The sequence below is a fragment of the Schistocerca americana genome, chromosome 2 (genome assembly GCF_021461395.2).
Source record: "Schistocerca americana isolate TAMUIC-IGC-003095 chromosome 2, iqSchAmer2.1, whole genome shotgun sequence".
Classification (NCBI taxonomy): Eukaryota; Metazoa; Arthropoda; class Insecta; order Orthoptera; family Acrididae; genus Schistocerca; species Schistocerca americana.
In genome coordinates this window covers 576,126,929-576,146,454 of record NC_060120.1, presented here as the reverse complement: position 1 = coordinate 576,146,454, position 19,526 = coordinate 576,126,929, and the positions used below count along the sequence as shown (strand labels likewise).

Genomic DNA, 19,526 nt, shown 5'->3' with positions numbered 1-19,526 from the left:
ATTTGCACTTGTCATTTCATCATTTAAGTTAGTAGAAGCAAGCACATCTATTTTGTAGTTAAGATGAAACTCTGTTACATCAGCACATAAAACAGCAGCTCTCCAGATAACAGTTTCATTGTTAAGGAACAGAGTTGTGTGTACCATTACTTAAAAAATCATTTGCAAGCAGGTTTAACATAATCTGATCCAAATTAAAAAATAACTTCTCTGTCCTCTTCAAAAATAAAAAATGGCAACATAAAAGCAACTCAGTTTGAATATCTGTGAAAAAATCACAAAAAACATCTTACCATATGGGACAAAAATAAGACACACATTATTCCAACAGATGGTTTATGTTATGTGGTAACAAATTACTCGACCACAATATTATTGCATAGGGGAGTTAGGGCACTTTGGTCAGCTTATCTTGGGTCAATGTGTAATCAGGGTTGATAGTATAAGCACAACAAATTGGAAAGCCCAGCAATGCGCTTTTCTTATTCATCATTGTAACTTCACCACGTTTCCAATAACTGCCAAGTCCAATAATATCATGGTTGAGCATTACTAACTATGGGAGCACAAAAATATTTTGTAAAATAGTGTATTATGGTGCTCGCAAGTTGTAGCGAGTATGCTGGATACCACTGTATGACACTAGATTTGATACTTCAGAAAAAATGCTAATTAAGGCAATTTTTGTGACTAGCATATTATTTCCGTCTGTATGATGTTAATTAGAAATTCACCTGTTGTGAACATTGTAGTTACCTGCCATGAAAGGTATATTAAAAAAAAAAAGCTTAGCAGTTCTCCTGTGTTAACATAATATCTGCTGGTACTAGAGTCAAACAGTTTTGACTAAAAGTTAGGGAGCATGCAGGGCATTGGAGTACATGAATACATGAGACAGTGGGTGGGTGGGTGGGGGGGGGGGGGGGTAGAGCAGAAGTCGTAGTTTTGTGTAAAGTGCAAAATATTTACAAAAGACAGCTGCTCGTCATCTTCAGGTGCTCACTGACAGAAGTTGACACGTAGCTGTCCCGTTGTGCAGCTTACACTAGAGTATCTGATGCAATGCCTGTGAACCATTCAAGCAGTCATTACATTGATAAAGCCCCAAACGGCACAACTCCAGATTTGTCTGTCCATAGACACAAGATTGCTTTATCCATTTAGAAAATCACAGCTAGCTTTCAGATAACAGAAGTTCATTATAACTGAAATAATTGTGAGACCTGGAAGCCAAACACTACTGAATCTATCAATTTACACCAAAAAATGTTAAAACTACTTTTGAGAGAGGTTTCTTTTTCCATTGTGTCCCATAATTCCTAGAGAGGGAAAAGCTTCTGTTCATAAATCAGCATGGACTTAGAAAGCATCAATCATGGAAAATGCACCTCTTTCTTGTCTGTTACAATATCATTCACATCATGGATATATAGGCCAATGGGTAAATTGTATATTTTTAGATTCCAGAAAGTGTAAAACGCTGTACCACACTGCAGACAGTCAACGTAGATCCATGTATAGGAAATAGATTCTCAAATATGTGACTGGCATGAAAACTTTTTCAGTAATACAAACAGTATGTTGTCTCTGATGGTGAGTTTTCATCAACGACAAAGGTAATCACAGGAGCACTCCATTGCAATGTGACAGAACCACTTCTGTTCTCCATGTACATAAATGATCTGTTGTATAAGGTGGTCATAGATCTGAGACTGTTCACTGACGAAGCTGCTGTGTAGGGAAAAGTCTTGTCATTGAGTGACTGTAGGGGATGCAGGATGACCTTGACAGAATTTATATTTTGTGCAATCAATGGCAACTTGCTTGAAATGTATATCAATGTAAGGAAATGCAAGTAGATAGGGGAAATATTACTGGAATGTGTGAATACAGTGTTAATGATATGTTGCCTGACTGTCATTAATTATCAAGATGGAAAATTGCAGAATGACTTGAAATCAAGTGAGCACATTAGGTCAGCTGTAAGAAAGACAAATAGTTGAGTACGGTTGGATTGGAAGAGTTCTGAGAAAATGCAGCTCACCTATAAAGCAGAATTACATACAGATTACTTATGCGACTCATTCTTGAGTACTGCTGTAGTGGATGCTTACCAAGTCAGAGTAAAGGGAAGCATTGATGCAAATCAGAAGTGTGCTGCTGATGTTACTGGTTAGTTTAGTCACATGAGAATTTACAGAAATGAACGCAAATTCAAAACCTTGGCAGAAAGATGACTGTCTTTGTTGTGAAACACTTGTGAAGAAGTTTACAGAGCCAGTATTTGCAACAGGCTGCAGAATGATTCTAAGCTGCATCTAATGTTCATCTTGTGTAAGAACTGTAACAACAAAATAATGGGATCAGGCCTTTTATAGACACATACAGGCAATCATTTTACACTCGTTCCATTTGCGAATAGAACAGGAAAGGGGATGATGAGCCTTAGAACAAAGTATTTTCTACCATACTCAGTACAGGTAGAGTATGTATGTCGATGTATATTTACACAATGAAACTTGTGGTCTTTTTTAAATGAGCTATACTTGGAAGCAATTACAAGATCTTGGTAACAATCTTCTTTTTAAATGTTTAGCACTTGAAGAAGACGGATTTGATTCCAGACACCCGTTCTTCCACTGTTATGTGGCAGAAGTTGCTGCAGGACCAGAAGAAGATGCTGTTGTTCCAGACAAAGAAGAAAAGAGAGGAGCTTTTGGTTAGTATTATAATACTGCCAATTTTTAAAGACCTAATAGTTCATTTTTGTATGCTAATAATTTTGGAGATTTACCATTATTATAACAAAACAGCTCAAAGTCTGGGTTGAAATATCAACAATATTACGGAAAGGATAGACTGTTACGAGAGGATAGATGGTTATGCGTGATACAGATGATCCATTGAGTTGCAGACAGACACAACAAAAGTACTGTTACAACTGAGCTTTCAGCCAAAGCATTTTTCGGATAGGGAACACACACATTCACACAAGCAAGCACACCTCCTTCACACATGACCGCTGTCTCTGGCCAGACGTAGCGGTCACACGTGCATGAGGTACGCTGGGCGGTCACGTGTGCGTGAGGTATGCTTGCTTCTGTGAATGTGTGTGTTTCCTTTCAGGAAAAGGCTAAGCTAAATTGTAACTCTTTTTGTTGTGTCTTGTCTGCAATGCAACATGTCATCTTACTGCAATCAATGAGAAAAGAATCTCTACATCAGAAAAGTTGTTACTTGTATAAAGTACATAAAGAAAAATGCAGTTAATTATAAATACTCTAGTAACTCTTTCATCTTAATGTTTGCTAACATATCCTACATTTTATGCTTTAAGGATTAGAAGATGCTGTAACCAAAACTCGCCAACTGATCGCATATGCAATATACTTTTATGGATACTCTACTTGGAATGGTAAATCAATGTTCCTAGAAGATCTCTATGTAACACCAGATTATAGGAGTGTTGGGCTTGGTTCTGCACTTTTTGATAAAGTGGTTACGGTGAGTAGCTTTTAATGTTCTCAGAATATAATATTTTATTTATAACATACATTGTGTTGAGATGAACATTTTTTTCATTAAACTTTTTTAAACATAGCTCTAGAGAAGAGGCTCTGTTGGTTGTGTGAGATCATCAATAGAGATTTCTCACTCCGCAGTGGGACTGCATATGGTGACAATGATTTTGCCCCCCCCCCCCCCCCCCCCCCCATACACACACACACACACACAGTATTTTTTCTGAGGTGACTACACTTCAGAAGTAATAGTACACAGTGAAGGGATCTAATGGTGTGATTTTTTTAACTGTCTGTATTTTCATTTAATGGACACCTTTGTTTGAGGAGAGAGTAGACGGATTGAAAGAGTACATTGGGGGTACCTACAAAGAGAGGAAGAACTGTCCGATAGCTTGTAGCTTGATAGAAGATGAAATGTCAGGAGGCAGAAGGGTTAGATAACTTTCTAGCAGAATTTCTAAAATCATTGTAGGACTGGTAACTGGAAAAGACTCTGGAGATATGCCATCAAGTTTTCAGAGAAATTATCTGCTCTATCCCACAGATAGCTAAGGCAGACAAAAGTGAGAACTACTGCACACTCAGCTTGACAGCTCATGTATTCAGGTTGTTGACCTGAATGGTACACGGAAGAAGGGATAAGAAAACTGAAGCTCTCTTAGACAGTGATAAGCTGGGCTGTAGGAAATATAAAAGCAGCAAAGAGGCAGTTCTGATGATACACTTGATAATAGATGTAAGACTTAAGAAAATTCAAGAGTTTTTTGTGGGATCTGTCAACCTACAAAATTTGTTCAATAACTTAAAATGGTGCAAGGTGTTTGAAATTCTCAGAAACGTTGGTATGTGCAGCAAAGAAAGACAGGTGATATACTACATGTACAAGAATCAAGAGGGACTCATAACCTTGAAAGGCCAAGAGTGAAGTGTTCAGATAATTAGGCCATAAGATGATGATTGTCTCTCTTCTCTAGTAGTCATTCTGTATATTGAAGAACAATGAAGGAAATTAAAAAAATCAAGAAGTGGCATTAAAATCCAGTAATAAGATTTGCAGATGAAATTGCTATTGTATAGAAAAATGGAAAAGTGCTACACGATCTATTTCATATAACATTGAAAATAATCAATTTTTGGCACTTGTTGACATCTGTGTCATATGATTCAAATGGCTCTGAGCACTATGGGACTTAACTTCTAAGGTCATCAGTCCCCTAGAACTTAGAACTACTTAAACCTAACTAACCTAAGGACATCACACACATCCATGCCCAAGGCAGGATTTGAACCTGTGACCGTAGCGGTCGCGTGGTTCCAGACTGAAGCGCCTAGAACCGCTCGGCCATCCTGGCCGGCTCTGTGCCATATGAACTCATGGGAGGCAGACCTGTTAAAATTTCTGGAATCTCTAAATACATTCTCCCTTTTAAATTTCGCATGATCCTATTCCAAATCCCATGCTACTTTCGTAGACGTTGATCTCATCCTCACTGAAGGTCAGCTACACACTTCTGTTCACTTTAAACCTACTAACAAACAACAGTATTCACATTTTGACAGTTACCATCCTTTCCATATCAAACGTTACCTCCCATACAGCTTGGCATTTGAGCCAAACATATTTGTTTGGCTGCAGACTGTTTACAGCAATGCACCACCATTCTCACCTCAGCCTTCTCTGGGTGTAATTACTTCATCAGCCTAGTTCAAAAGCAGATTTCGTGGGCTATCACATCCAACCCTGGTACTACTGATCCCTCCAAAAAACAACTTCAGAATACACTATTTGTCATTAATTATTATCCTGGTGTTGAATGTATTAATCAGCTACTTTGGCAAAGCTATGACTTCTTAAAATCATGCTCTGAAAAGACATCCATTCTGTCTGAGGTTTTGTCCACCACCCTTAGAATAGTATTTTGTCGCCCTCCCAATCTCCACAATTTCCTTTTCTGACGGTGTGCTGCTCCTGCACCCATCTCCCTACTCTGTGGCTCCTATCCCTGTGACCATCCCTGCTGCAAGACTTGCCCTTTGTACCTTCCTGTCAGTACCTATACCAGGTATGTAACTGGCAAAAAACATATACTATCAAAGGGAGAGCCACCTGTGAAATGACACACGCTATATATCAGCTGTTATGTAAAGAGTGTTCGGCCCTTTTACATCAGCATGACTACCACTAAGTTACCAGTTAGGATAAATGGGCCAGGGAGGTGGTGTATACCGGCAGCACAAAGTATACTGTACAACATGACAGTTGTGACCTTGGTGACTGTTTCACCACACATGCCATCTGACTTCTTCCCCCAGACACCAGTTTCTCAGAACTCCACAGGTGGGAAGTAATGCTACAACATGTCCTTGGTTCTCACTGCCCACATGACCTTAATTTATGTTAATTTCTTGTGTCACAGCATTTCTTCACAGTAACTACACCTTTTTAGCTTTCTGCATCTTTCATTTTTTGACCTGTCTATTTGTCGCCTTCCCCCTCCCACTTCAAATACATACAATGCACTTAGCTTTTCTCTCTCATTAACTCATGCATGATGTTTTAGCAGTAATCTGTCTTGCATATTACCCTGTCTTCCACCTTTAAGTTCTCAGGCTTTCAAACCTCGTCTGGTGCAGCCCCAACAATGTCTTTTCTTCTGATACCATCTGATAAATCTCCCCTGACGCTGGTGCAGCCCCAACAATGTCTTTTCTTCTGATACCATCTGATAAATCTCCCCTGACGCAAGATTCTGGGTGACTGTGGAACTCTACTCCTTTTCCTAAATCTCTCCAGTCCTTTTCCTTCACCCCTCTTCCTTCTCCTTCAGCCCTTCTGCCAGAAGAAATAGCCACTGTCTCCAAAAGCTTGCATATGCAAAACCTTTTTTTGTGTGTTTCTTTCTTCTGCTGGTGCTTAGTGAGTATATTTTTTATCTATCCATTTACAGTATATAATCTATTTAATGGAATTGTGCAGAATATGGATTGAGAGTGATGCACAGAAAGACAAAGGCATTATGGAGCAATAGAAGTGAGATAAGTGAGAAAAATTGAAGAGAATGCCATGGTAAAGGAAATCTGCCAGCTTGGAAGTAAAATAACACAAGATGTACAAAGCAAGGAGGATATAAGTAGCAGACTATTGCTCATGTATACACACACACACACACACACACACACACACACGGAGAGGGGGGGGGGAGAAAAGAGAGAGAGGGGGCAGGGCGGGGGGGGGGGGGGGTATTCTTCACTAAAAGAAGTGTACTAGTGTCAATCATGGGTCTTAATTTGACAAAGATACTTCTGATTATGAATTCGTGCAGTACAGTGTAGAATTGAAGTGAATCGTGGACTGTGGGAGAACTGGAAATGAAGAGAATCAAAATGATTGACAAGATGTGAAACAAAGAGGTCCTCCATAGACTCTGTGAGAAAGTAATATGTAGAAAAACACTAACTAGAAGAAGCAATAGTGTGATACGATATGTAGGAAGACATGAGTGGTAAAGGTATAAAAATTGTAGGGACAGGCAGATATTAGAATACGTAGAACAAATAATTGAAGATATTGCGTGTAGGTGTTACTCTGAGAAGAATATTGGCAAAAGAGAGGAGATCATGGTGAGGTGCATTGAACCAATTGGAAGACTGGTTACTAAATTAATTTAAAAAAAAAACCTTCCTTAACAAATTACTCATATGTATAAAAAAGTTTGAACTTTTAATTATTTTCTTTAATCAATGACTATTGAGCAGAGAAATTGATTAATTTAAATAATTTGCTACCTGCAAGTTTGTTTCATTCATTAATCAAACAATGTACAAACCATCAAGTATTTGCACTAATATTTTCTTAAATTATCCTTAAACATATCTTACCAAAGCCTCTCAACATAAATAAAAGAGTGTGAAGTATAATTCTGGAACCTGATGCCTGCATATTACTAATTATCCCATGATCATAATTGATTCCCCTGTATGCATTTTGATGAGGTCTTGACTTGTCAGTTTTAAATAGTTGGCCTTATTTCACTTTTTATTTCTGTCTTGAAAACTACAGTTTCCAACATAACAGTTATCAGATTCTCAGCTATTCCAATCGGTATTCTGTTGCTCTTACATTTGTCTGTCATGACACTTTTAGTCTTCTTTAATGCCACTTTTGCTGATTGATCTTATTAAGTTTCTAAAACTGGAGTTTTTTCCAGATGATTCTATTAGTCATACTTTTCCTCTTGAATTGGCTTGTGAAGAACCTTCAACTCTATAACTGTAGGTATTTCTCTCACCTTGTCATAAGCATCTATTTTTGGGGGGGAAAATTTGGTAATGGAAGACTTGGTGCCTCGCATTTGTCCATTTCAGCCAGTCTTAACAAATGGAAATAATTGCTATGCAGTCATTCTAACATGTCCTGGCTACCTTCTTTTATATTTGAGCTAAACTTTTCTGTAACTCTACATTATAATATATTCCTGTTTCACGTTTTCCCCATCAATTTTCCTTTTCTCATTAATGGCAGTTATTTGTTTTTATGTAAATGAAAAGGGTAGATCATAGATGATCACTTTTTTCACTTTTTTTCTTTACTGTTTTAGCCAGTTTTTAATTCATTTAGCAATCAAACACAAAAAGTACTTCTTTTTTCTATAACTTCATTGCTGCTACTACAGTAAAGGCAAATCACAATAATATAAATGTTTGCATGTCATCAACAATGCACTCAAGATACTGTAGCTTTAGCACCATTCGACGGCCAACACCGCGGTTCCTGGTGTGTCCGCTGTGCCGTGCGTGTGATAATTGCTTGTACAGCCCTCTCGCAGTGTCCAGAGCAAGTATGGTGGGTCTGACACACCGGCGTCAATGTGTTCTTTTTTCCATTTCCAGGAGTGTACTTCCAGATTAGGGATCGTGTCATTCTGCAATACATCGGATGCCCGACGACGACAGTGAGAAACCATCATAAGCATTGCTCTTACACCTGAGCTACCCAGGGCAACTCAAATCCTGCGCTCATAGTTTCGCTTTTGCTGGTACTTATCTCCTCCTTTCCAAACTGGAACCAGTCCGCTAGACTTTGGCTAAACTATTTCTCCACAATATCCTTTCTTCCAGGCCTACTTGTCTTGCTAAGTAAGAAGTAGAACTTCTGTGAAGTTGGAAATAAAGAACAAGGTACTGGCTGGGAGTACTAGATGACCTGATGCCCAACGAGGAAGGTTTCTGTCAGTGTGGCCATATTATCATCCACAAAAAAGAATAATAGAAATGTGTGTGTTGGAAGACAGGGAAAAGTGTGTGTAAGAGCAACGCCATGGGGAATGAAAATAGCCACAGCAGCCACGCACACAGTGTCAGAAGTTGGCATAACTTTTTAAGTCTGTTGAAAGAGTACGGGAAACAACTCTTGGATTTCTGTGCCAGTATGGGCTTAGTAATCACAAACTCCTTTTTTAAACATACGAACATTCACCGGTATACTTGGGAAGGCAGGGGAACCAGATCTGTCATTGACTATATAATAACAGATCAGGAATTCAGGAAGGCTGTGAGGGACACACATGTATTCAGGGGATTCTTCGATGACACTGATCATTATTTAATCTGCAGTGAAATTGGGATTGTGAGGCCGAAAGTGCAGGAGGTCAGGTCCATATGTAGGAGGATAAGAGTGGAGAAACTTCAGGATAAGGAAATCAGGCACAAGTACATAACAGCGATCTCAGAAAGGTACCAGTTAGTTGAATGTAGTCAATTACAGTCATTGGGAAAGGAATGGACAAGGTACAGGGACACAGTACTAGAAGTGGCTAAAGAATGTCTTGGAACAGTAGTGTGTAAAAGTAGGATGAAGCATACAGCTTGGTGGAATGATACAGTCAAGGCAGCCTGTAAAAGGCGTATCAAAAATGGCTACATACCAGAACCCAGGTAGACAGAGAAAGTTATGTTGAAGAAAGAAACAAAGCCAAACAGATAATTGCAGCATCCAAGAAGAAATCGTGGGAAGACTTTGGAAACAGGTTGGAGACTATGGGTCAAGCTGCTGGAAAACCATTCTGGAGTGTAATTAGCAGTCTTCGAAAGGGAGGTAAGAAGGAAATGACAAGTATTTTGGACAGGTCAGGAAAACTGCTGGTGAATCCTGTGGATGCCTTGGGCAGATGGAGGGAATATTTTGAAGAGTTGCTCAATGTAGGTGAAAATGCGATCAGTAATGTTTCAGATTTCGAGGTAGAATGGGATAGGAATGATGATGGAAATAGGATCACATTTGAGGAAGTGGAAAAAATGGTCAATAGATTGCAGTGCAATAAAGTGGCTGGGGTGGATGAAATTAAGTCGGAACTCATCAAATACAGTGGAATGTAAGGTCTTAAATGGGTACACAGGGTAATTGAAATGGCCTGGGAGTTGGGGCAGGTTTCATCAGACTGGACAAAAGCAGTAATCACACCAACCTTTAAACATGGAAACAGAAAAGATTGTAACAACTACAGAGGTATCTCTTTAATCAGCGTTGTGGGTAAAATCTTCTCAGGTATTGTTGAAAGGAAAATGCGAGTATTAGTTGAGGACCAATTGGATGAAAATCAGTGTGGGTTTAGGCCTCTTAGAGGTTGTCAGGACCGGATCTTTAGCTTACGGCAAATAATGGAGAAGTGTTATGAGTGGAACAGGGAATTGTATCTATGCTTTATAGATCTAGAAAAGGCATATGACCGGGTTCCTAGGAGGAAGTTATTGTCTGTTCTACAAGATTATGGAATAGGAGGCAAACTTTTGCAAGCAATTAAAGGTCTTTACATGGATAGTCAGGCAGCAGTTAGAGTTGACGGTAAATTGAGTTCATGGTTCAGAGTAGTTTCAGGGGTAAGACAAGGCTGCAACCTGTCTCCACTGTTGTTCATAATATTTATGGATCATATGTTGAAAACAATAGACTGGCTGGGTGAGATTAAGATATGTGAACACAAAATAAGCAGTCTTGCATATGCAGATGACTTAGTTGTGATGGCAGATTCGATTGAAAGTTTGCAAAGTAATATTTCAGAGCTAGATCATAAATGTAAGGACTATGGTATGAAGATTAGCATCTCCAAAACGAAAGTAGTGTCAGTGGGAAAGAAATATAAATGGATTGAGTGCCAAATAGGAGGAACAAAGTTAGAACAGGTGGACGGTTTCAAGTACTTGGATGCATATTGTCACAGGATGGCAACATAGTGAAAGAACTGGAAGCGAGGTGTAGCAAAGCTAATGCAGTGAGCACTCAGCTACGATCTACTCTCTTCTGCAAGAAGGAAGTCAGTACCAAGACTAAGTTAGCTGTGCACCGTTCAATCTTTTGACCAACTTTGTTGTATGGGAGCGAAAGCTGGGTGGATTCAGGTTACCTTATCAACAAGGTTGAGGTTACAGATATGAAAGTAGCTAGGATGATTGCAGGTACTAGTAGATGGGAACAATGGCAGGAGGGTGCCCACAATGAGGAAATCAAAGAAAAACTGGGAATGAACTCTATAGATGTAGCAGTCAGGGCGAACAGGCTTAGATGGTGGGGTCATGTTACACGCATGGGAGAAACAAGGTTACCCAAGAGACTCATGGATTCAGCAGTAGAGGGTAGGAGGAGTCAGGGCAGACCGAGGAGAAGGTACCTGGATTCGGTTAAGAATGGTTTTGAAGTAATAGGTTTAACATCAGAAGAGGCACCAATGTTAGCACTGAATAGGGGATCATGGAGTAACTGTATAAGGGGGGCTATGCTCCAGACTGAACGCTGAAAGGCATAATCAGTCTTAAATGATGATGATGATGATGATGATGAAAGAGTACTACCTCATGTGCATTATTACTTTTAAGACTGTATATACACTGATGGAAAAAGAATTCACAACACAAAAAAAAGTAATGTAGAGTAATGAAATTTCAGGAATACATTTGTTAGGTAACATATTTAAGAGATTTACATGTCAAACTCAAAGGTTAATGTAAGTGTGAGATAAGCCATTGCAAATGTGAAATACTGGTACATTAATAACCAGTCTAACCATCAGAATGTTGAGTGCAAGCATGGTAACATCCATGCATTGTGTTGTACAGGTTCTGGATGTCAGTTTGTGGGATGGAGTTCCATGCGTGTTGTACTTGGTTGGTCAATGCAGAGATGGTTAATGCTGTTTGTGGATGACACTGGAGCTATAGTCTGATGATGTCCCTTATGTGCTTGATTGGAGACAGATCTGGTGATTGAGCAGGCTGAGGCAACATGTTGACACTCTGTACAGGATGTTGGGTTACAACAACAGTGCGTGGGCAAGTTTTGTCCTCTTGGAAAATACCCCTGGAATGCTGTTCATGAACTGCAGCACAACATGGATCGATTCATCAAGCTGACATACAAATTTGCTGTCAGGGTGCATGGGATAACTACAAGAGTGCTCCTGCTGTCATACGAAATAGCACCCCAGACCATCCAGCGTGTCGATCACGCAGCAGGTTACTTACATGCCCTCAACTGGCCTCCTCCTAACCAACACACAGCCATCACTGGCACTGAGGCAGAATAAGCTTTCACCAGAAAATACAACAGACCTCCATGCTGCCCTTCAATAAGCTCTCGCTTGATACCAGTGAAGTCACAAATGGCAGTGGTTTGGAGTCAGTGGAATGCACGCTACATGGCATCTCGCTCAGAGCTGTCCTTGAAGTAACCGATTTGTAACAGTTTGTTGTATGGGCCAACTGTGATTCACATTGCTGCTGCAGATGCATTGATGCACCAGAGCCATACACCAAACACAATGATTTTCCCTCTTGGTAGATCGTCAGCTGGAGTCTGGTCTTCTTGTGGCCATACATTCTCATGACCATTGCTGCCAGCAATCATGTACAGTGGCTACATTCCTGCCAAGTCTTTTTGCAGTATTGCAGAAGGAACATACAGCTTCTTGTAGCCCTATTACATAACCTTGTTGAAACTTAGTGAGGTGTTGATTTGTCACCTTAAAGGCATTCGTGAATTACATCAGCTCACCTCGTTCAGTCTCAAAGGTAACTAATGCTCACTATGGTTACAGCGTGTGTTTAAAGCAAACTTGATTTACATCCTTATAGTGATGCTACTAGCAACCCTCTTATGCGGCTGCCATGAAATATGAATAGACATAATTGTTCAGATATAGAAACATGTCTGCCAACTTCCATTTATGTTGCACAACTCCTTCTTGGTGTTGCAATTTTCACTCACTGTCAGTGTATGCAAGTGTATTAGTATCAGTAAGGGACTTACAAACACATGCTCAGTAAAAACAGATGCTTCCTACTTGCAAGTTTGAGTGTGTGTACTCCGTGTTTTCTTTTTACTAACTTGAGCTTGTATTGTCTTGCATTTCCATTTTGTTAATTTCTTTAAACATTAAAGACATAATTTGTAGCAGGGTGGTTTAGACCAGACAACTATTCTGTTTGACAATGTGACAAGTCTTTTCTTTCATTTTATTGGTTTTCTGTTCTCTAATAAATTATTCTCTCTCTTTCTCCTCCTATCGTCCTCCATTCACTGTGCATTTGTAGTTATTATGAATGCTCGTGTGTTTTTGTGTATTAACTTATCCACTACTTGCTATGTAAAAAATTGCCTGTCTTCTTTTGGTTTAGTATATTGCTTATTTGATCAAATACACAAAAGTTCATTAATGAGATGTGTATGAAAGCAAAGCTAATACAAACTTGTATAAAATTGTGTAATGTGAGAGGTAAGGTGTAAAGGGGAAATTAAAGGGAAGCAAAATTGTTTCCTTATAGCCTGGCCACTTGTGGATGGTGTATCTACAGTGACAAGAATTCCCATGCCCAGTACGCTGAAGATTCCACAGAGGCCTTCACAGACAGGCACTATCCCCCAGACCTACTCCGCAAACAAATTTCATGCGCCGTATCCTCATACACCCCTAATACTCCCAAGAACCAGCTGGAATGGGGCAATGGGACACCATCATCATCATCATCATCCCAGACTGTAGCGACCGAGCCAAGTCCTTCACCAGGGCTTTGACTACCTATCATAAGTCCAAAAAATAAGAGACATCCACCCACCACTTCTAAAGTGGTATCCCATTGCTTACCCAGTAACATCCTTTTCCATAGGGGTGAAGCCACCCACTGCTCCTAAAGTGGTATTCCATTGCTTATACAATTACATCCTTTTCCATAGGGGTGAAGACACATGACCTGCCCGACCCACCCACCCTGCACATACTACTCTAGTCCTGTCACAGACTTATCCTATCAGGAGGAGGGTCACCTGTGAAAGCAGCCATGTCGTATACTAGCTCCATTGCAATTTCTGCACAGCTGTTGCACCACAAAATAATATATTTGGATTAGCTGTGTGAAAAGTAAGACATCTTCCCTGGTAATGCAAAAAACCATAGAAAGGCAGAGTATTGAGCAGTGCCCTAGTAGTCTGAGGCAATGAACCATTGGGCATCAATGCAACAAAATGACATCATAGGGAGAGAGGTGCCGTCATTGTGGTGACCACATACTATCAAGCAAGAAGACCTATTAGAGCTCAAGAGTGCTCATTCAGGAAGCTGACAAATTGGAAGATGCTAGCCAGCATCTCTGAAGAGTGAAACTGGGCAGTATTACAGCTGTGGCTAGGTTTCTTCAGGAAATGACTGAGCAACATGAGCAGAACAAATGAAGTCATTTGCCAGCCAATGGCGACACCCAGCTACTACGACCTGTTGCTTTTTTGGGGTGAGGGTGCTGATATTGAAAAGGTATTGGCCAGCAGACTCCGATAAATATTCCCAATATCAGACCCTCATTCACAGGTGTTCTCTGTCACCGACATCCAGCTATGAGGAGCTTCTTCTCTCCTTGTATCCACCTCACCCAACACACTCCTCACCCATCTACATGTTGAACTGCAATCCACTTTTTTTTTGCTCAGCTGGCACAATGCAAGTGTGTGTGTGTGTGTGTGTGTGTGTGTGTGTGTGTGTGTGTGTGTGTGTGAGAGAGAGAGAGAGAGAGAGAGGGGGGGGGGGGGGGGTGCAGACAGGTGTGCAAACTGTAGCTCATTAAGAGATTCAGCTGAAAGCTATAGGTATTTTCATTCCTTTTTGTGTGTCTGTTGACATTTAATGCTTCTACAGTTTGGTGGGTTGTCTACTTTTCTAAATTATTTATTACTTAGGATGTTTAGCAAACATGGGACTGGCCACTGGAAGAAAGAAGAAATTTTTAAAGATCCAGTCAGTGAAAGTATAAATACTTTGTCATTTTGAAGAGCAAACTTTTTACAGTGTTGTGCAACACTTGTTTTCTAGGTCACCAGAAAAATTTTTTTGTTTCACATCAGTGTAAAGCAAACAAATAAGAGAAGGTGACAGCTCCATAAAACAGTTTGACAATTCAAAGGCATCAACATGTGTGTTTATACAGGGTGTTACAAAAAGATATGGCCAAACTTTCAGGAAACATTCCTCACACACAAAGAAAGAAAATATGTTATGTGGACATGTGTCCGGAAACACTTACTTTCCATGTTAGAGCTCATTTTATTACTTCTCTTCAAATCACATTAATCATGGAATGGAAACACACAGCAACAGAACGTGCCAGCGTCACTTAAAACACTTTGTTACAGGAAATGTTCAAAATGTCTTCCGTTAGCGAGGATACATGCATCCACCCTCCGTCGCATGGAATCCCTGATGCGCTGATGCAGCCCTGGAGAATGGTGTATTGTATCACAGCCGTCCACAATACGAGCACGAAGAGTCTCTACATTTGGTACCGTAGACAAGAGCTTTCAAATGCCCCCATAAATGAAAGTCAAGAGGGTTGAGGTCAGGAGAGCGTGTGGAGGCCATGGAATTGGTCCACCTCTACCAATCCATTGGTCTCCGAATCTGTTGTTGAGAAGCGTACAAACACTTCGACTGAAATGTGCAGGAGCTCCATGGCGCATGAACTACATGTTGTGTCGTACTTGTAAAAGCACATGTTCTAGCAGCACAGGTAGAGTATCCTGTATGAAATCATGATAACGTGCTCCATTGAGCGTAGGGGACGAAACTAAAATGAGCTCTATCATGGAAATTAAGCGTTTCTGGACACATGTCCACATAACATCTTTCTTTATTTGTGTGTGAGGAATGTTTCCTGAAAGTTTGGTCGTACCTTTTTGTAACACCCTGTATACATTTTTTGCTCAGGCCCTTGAAGTATGTCTTTGTGCTTTTACTTTTGCTCACTTTCACCAACTACCGTTTTATAATTTTCAGCTTGTGTGTAAAGTTACTGTTGCTATCATATTTCTTAGAATCTTTTTTTTAATTTCCCATAACAATAATCACCACATCAAATTTAATTTTGTTGGAAGTGTTAATATTCTTATAAATTTTGATGTACATTTCAGAAAGCATGTGAAACAGGATGCAGCCGAATGGACTTCGTTGTTCTTAATTGGAATCCAGCACAAGATTTTTACAAACGAAAAGGTGCAGTTGACCTTACTTCTGAACAAGGTTGGCACTATTTCCGGCTCAACAAAGATTCAATGGAAAAATTAGCTTATAAGAAGGATAAGGGAGAAACAGAGGACTAACTTTTTGTGTGGCAGTATGCTGCGTTTTTCCTATGCAGTTTGCACTAGCTGATAAATCAGCTTTATTTTTTGTATATTTCTTTTAAGAACATTTGCAGTGACTCACTATAACTAGAGGCAAATTGTTTTACAAGTTTTATGCTTGTAGCCTTATCAGTCATTGCAAATAGAAATCTGTGTAAGTCAGAATTTTAGATAAACTGTGATTGTAATGATTCTAGTGAGTAGATGATAAAATATTATAATTCATCATACGTGAGAACTGTCACTATGAAGTGAAGTGTACCAGTGTTGAGACTTGTGTGTTTTTGATACTGCTCTTATTTGTTTTGCTGTGATACTTTACATATTAGCTGTTCTAAGAAAATATCTAACTACAACATGTGATATGTGTGCAAAATATAGTGCATAAATTGGAGGTTCAAGAAATGGGAAATACTGAAAGATGTTTTGTTATTTTATCACTTGTATATTACTATTCATGTATACAAATAGTGAAATAAAGTAAATTCTTTTAAATAGGAAAAATTGGAACAAATGAAGTTACATGTTTAATATACTGAAGGCATTGCCCTCACAGTTCCTCGTCTTGTTTTGTGCCAAAATCTGCTGTTACTGAAGAAGCAGTTTAGAGAGCATTGTGCAGTCTTTGTTTTAAGCAAAGTACATACATAAAATTTTTTATGAAGTAACTGAACATATCAGGAAACTAATGTCTTTATGATACAGTATTTGCTTGATGTCCAGAAAACTTATGTAGGCCTGATCACTACAATATTTTTTTCTTCCCAGATGTAAAAACCAGAACTGCTTTCTTTGCCATTAATGGGTTTATGTAGAGGAGAGATTAAAATTTAACAAATAAGATTACCTGGAATAAAGAATTTTGACACTTCTAAAAATGTTTTGTTACAAACAGGTGAGAAAATTTGCTCAAATGGTTCAGAAAAGAAAACATAACAGTACATTGAAGAAGTGCAGAGAGGATATTTAGTGAAATAAAATTAATCTCATATTGCCATCTGAAGTAAGCAAGATCATTGCTCTAAAAAGTAAAAGTTTGTAAGGGGGTAGAGAATATCTCAAAATAAATAAATTTGTCACTATAACATTCTTAGTCATTTCTGTAATGCATCATTAATTTAGGCCGTTTTCCCAGAGATTAAGATATGTCAATCACTACTGCCCAGTGCCACTTGTTGCATCATTTTCAAAAACTTTTGGGAAGGCGATGTACTCCAGGGTTGTTACCAACCTGTTTAGTAAAGGGGTACTTACCCAGTCAGACAGGATCCCAAATGGGCCGCTCCACTGCAACAGCTGTTTATACATTTACTGAGCATATAATACAATCTTTAAATGATGAAATATACTGAATGGGATCTCCAAATTATTGAAGGCATTTTATTTTGTCAATCATAATATTCTTATAAAAAAAATCAAGTTTTTTACAGAATATGTAGTTCAGAATATATCTTATTTTAGTCCTTATTTATTAAACAGAATGCAGAAATTTACCTTATGCTGTTAGAATAATACAAAAGGATAGTGGTGGTGGGGGGAGGGAACTACAATGGGAGTCCCACAGGGTTTAATCACTGGCACACTACTATTCTCACCCTTTGTTAATGTTTTACAATTTTATTTGAATCAGGAGGCTTAATTAAATGTGTTTGCAAATGATACAAACATTGTCGTGAAGCTGAACGAAGTAGCATCAACAGACAAAACAGTGAAATGATGTTTTTGTGAAAGTTACTGTTTTTGCACAAAATGGTCCATCTTTAGAATTCGAGAATACACGACTCATCCAGTTTTGTACTGTCAACAGCATCTCATCCCCAATTAACCTAGTGTACCACTAAGAAATAACAATCAAGGAGGAACATTCGAAGATATTAGGTGTGATTACTGATGAAAACTTAAACTGGAAAAACAAAAAGATAGCAGATTTGCTAAAACATTTAGGTTCAGCTAGTTTTCATATGTCGTAGAGGACAATGTGCTAGGATAACTCCTCAGTCAGGCAAAAAGTATTCAATGTACAAAACAAAGTAATTAGAATTGTGCATGCGGTGTTCATATATACACATTTTGCAGGCCAGCTCTTTAAATAGCTAGGAATAACAACCACAGCACCTCAGTACATTTGTTCACTTATGAAATTTGTTACCAACAACTCATCTGAGTTTGAAAGTAACAGAGCTATTTGCAAGTACAAGGGTGGTTTGAAAAGTTCTCAGAATCACCACGAGAGGTCAGTGCTAGTGCAATGAGTTCTTCACGTGATATTGGATGGCCTGTAAACATGTGCCACATCAGTTCTCTTGGAAGAGAGCTGTGGCGGTGATGTGGGTCTGTTGTCGTTCCTGAGTAGTGACTTGCGAAGATGGAAAATAAATAAATAAATAGAGATTTTAGAAGTTATTAAGTACCTCATAAAGAAAGGTATGAGAACAAAGGACATTCATGCTGATTTCCAGAATACACCAGGGGTCTCTGCTCCTTCATATTAAACTGTTGCCAAGTGGACAAATGAATTTAAATTTGGTCAGGAGAGCTTAGATGATGATCGGCACAGTGGTCAGCCAAGATATGTCACTACTCCAGAAATCATTGCAAAAGTGCACAAAATGGTCATGGAGGTTCGTCAGTTGAAAGTGCGTGAAATTGCTCACGCTTGCCAGATGTCATCTGAAAGGGTATATCACATTTTAACTGACGAATTAGAAATGAAAAAATTATCTACAAGATGTGTGCCATGACTTTTGACACTGCATCAAAAACGCTGGAGACTGGACGTATCAGAACAACGTTGGTTCCACTTTAGGAGAAATGAACAAGATTTTTTCCACTGGTTTGTGACCACAGATGAAACTTGGGTGCACTACTATACCCAGAGACAAAACAACAGTGAAAGCAGTGGAAACATGCTGATTCTCCGCCACTAAAGGAAGCAAAGACAATTCCTTCGGTGGGGAAGGTCATAGTACCAGTGTTCTGGGGTGCGAAGGGAATTCTGCTTGTAGATTATCTCTCCACTGGGCAAACAATTACTGGAGAATCCTTTGCTAACCTCCTGTACAAATAGCAACAGAAGATATGCGAAAAAAGGCCAGGTTTATCAAGGAAGAAAGTTATCTTCCATCAAGACAATACACTCCCACACACATGTACCGTCGCCATGGCAGAATTACACGAACTAAGGTATGAATTGTTGCCACACCCACCTTATTCACCTGATACGGCTCTGTCAGACTTCCATCTCTTCCCAAAACTGATTTTTTTTTTTTTTTTTTTTTTTTTTTTGTGGATGAAGATTCACTTCAAACGAAGAATTGATAGATGGAGTTCACAACTATTTTGCAGGC

At 39.1% G+C, this 19,526-nt stretch overlaps 1 protein-coding gene across 4 annotated transcripts in view; it reads left to right on the top strand.

The window, feature by feature from the left end:
• The window catches only part of LOC124595265 (thialysine N-epsilon-acetyltransferase-like), a 53,950-nt gene extending 37,277 nt beyond the window's left edge, over window positions 1-16,673 (top strand). For 3 of the 4 annotated variants that reach the window (XM_047133941.1, XM_047133939.1, XM_047133940.1), the window contains exons 4-6: window positions 2,597-2,719; window positions 3,338-3,504; window positions 15,967-16,673. In XM_047133941.1, coding sequence (XP_046989897.1) covers window positions 2,597-2,719; window positions 3,338-3,504; window positions 15,967-16,155 — 479 coding nt within the window. In that variant the 3' untranslated portion in view covers window positions 16,156-16,673. The remainder of the gene's footprint in view (window positions 1-2,596; window positions 2,720-3,337; window positions 3,505-15,966) is intronic. The other variant, XM_047133938.1, reaches the window with a different exon arrangement.
• The last annotated feature ends 2,853 nt before the right edge of the window (window positions 16,674-19,526 follow it).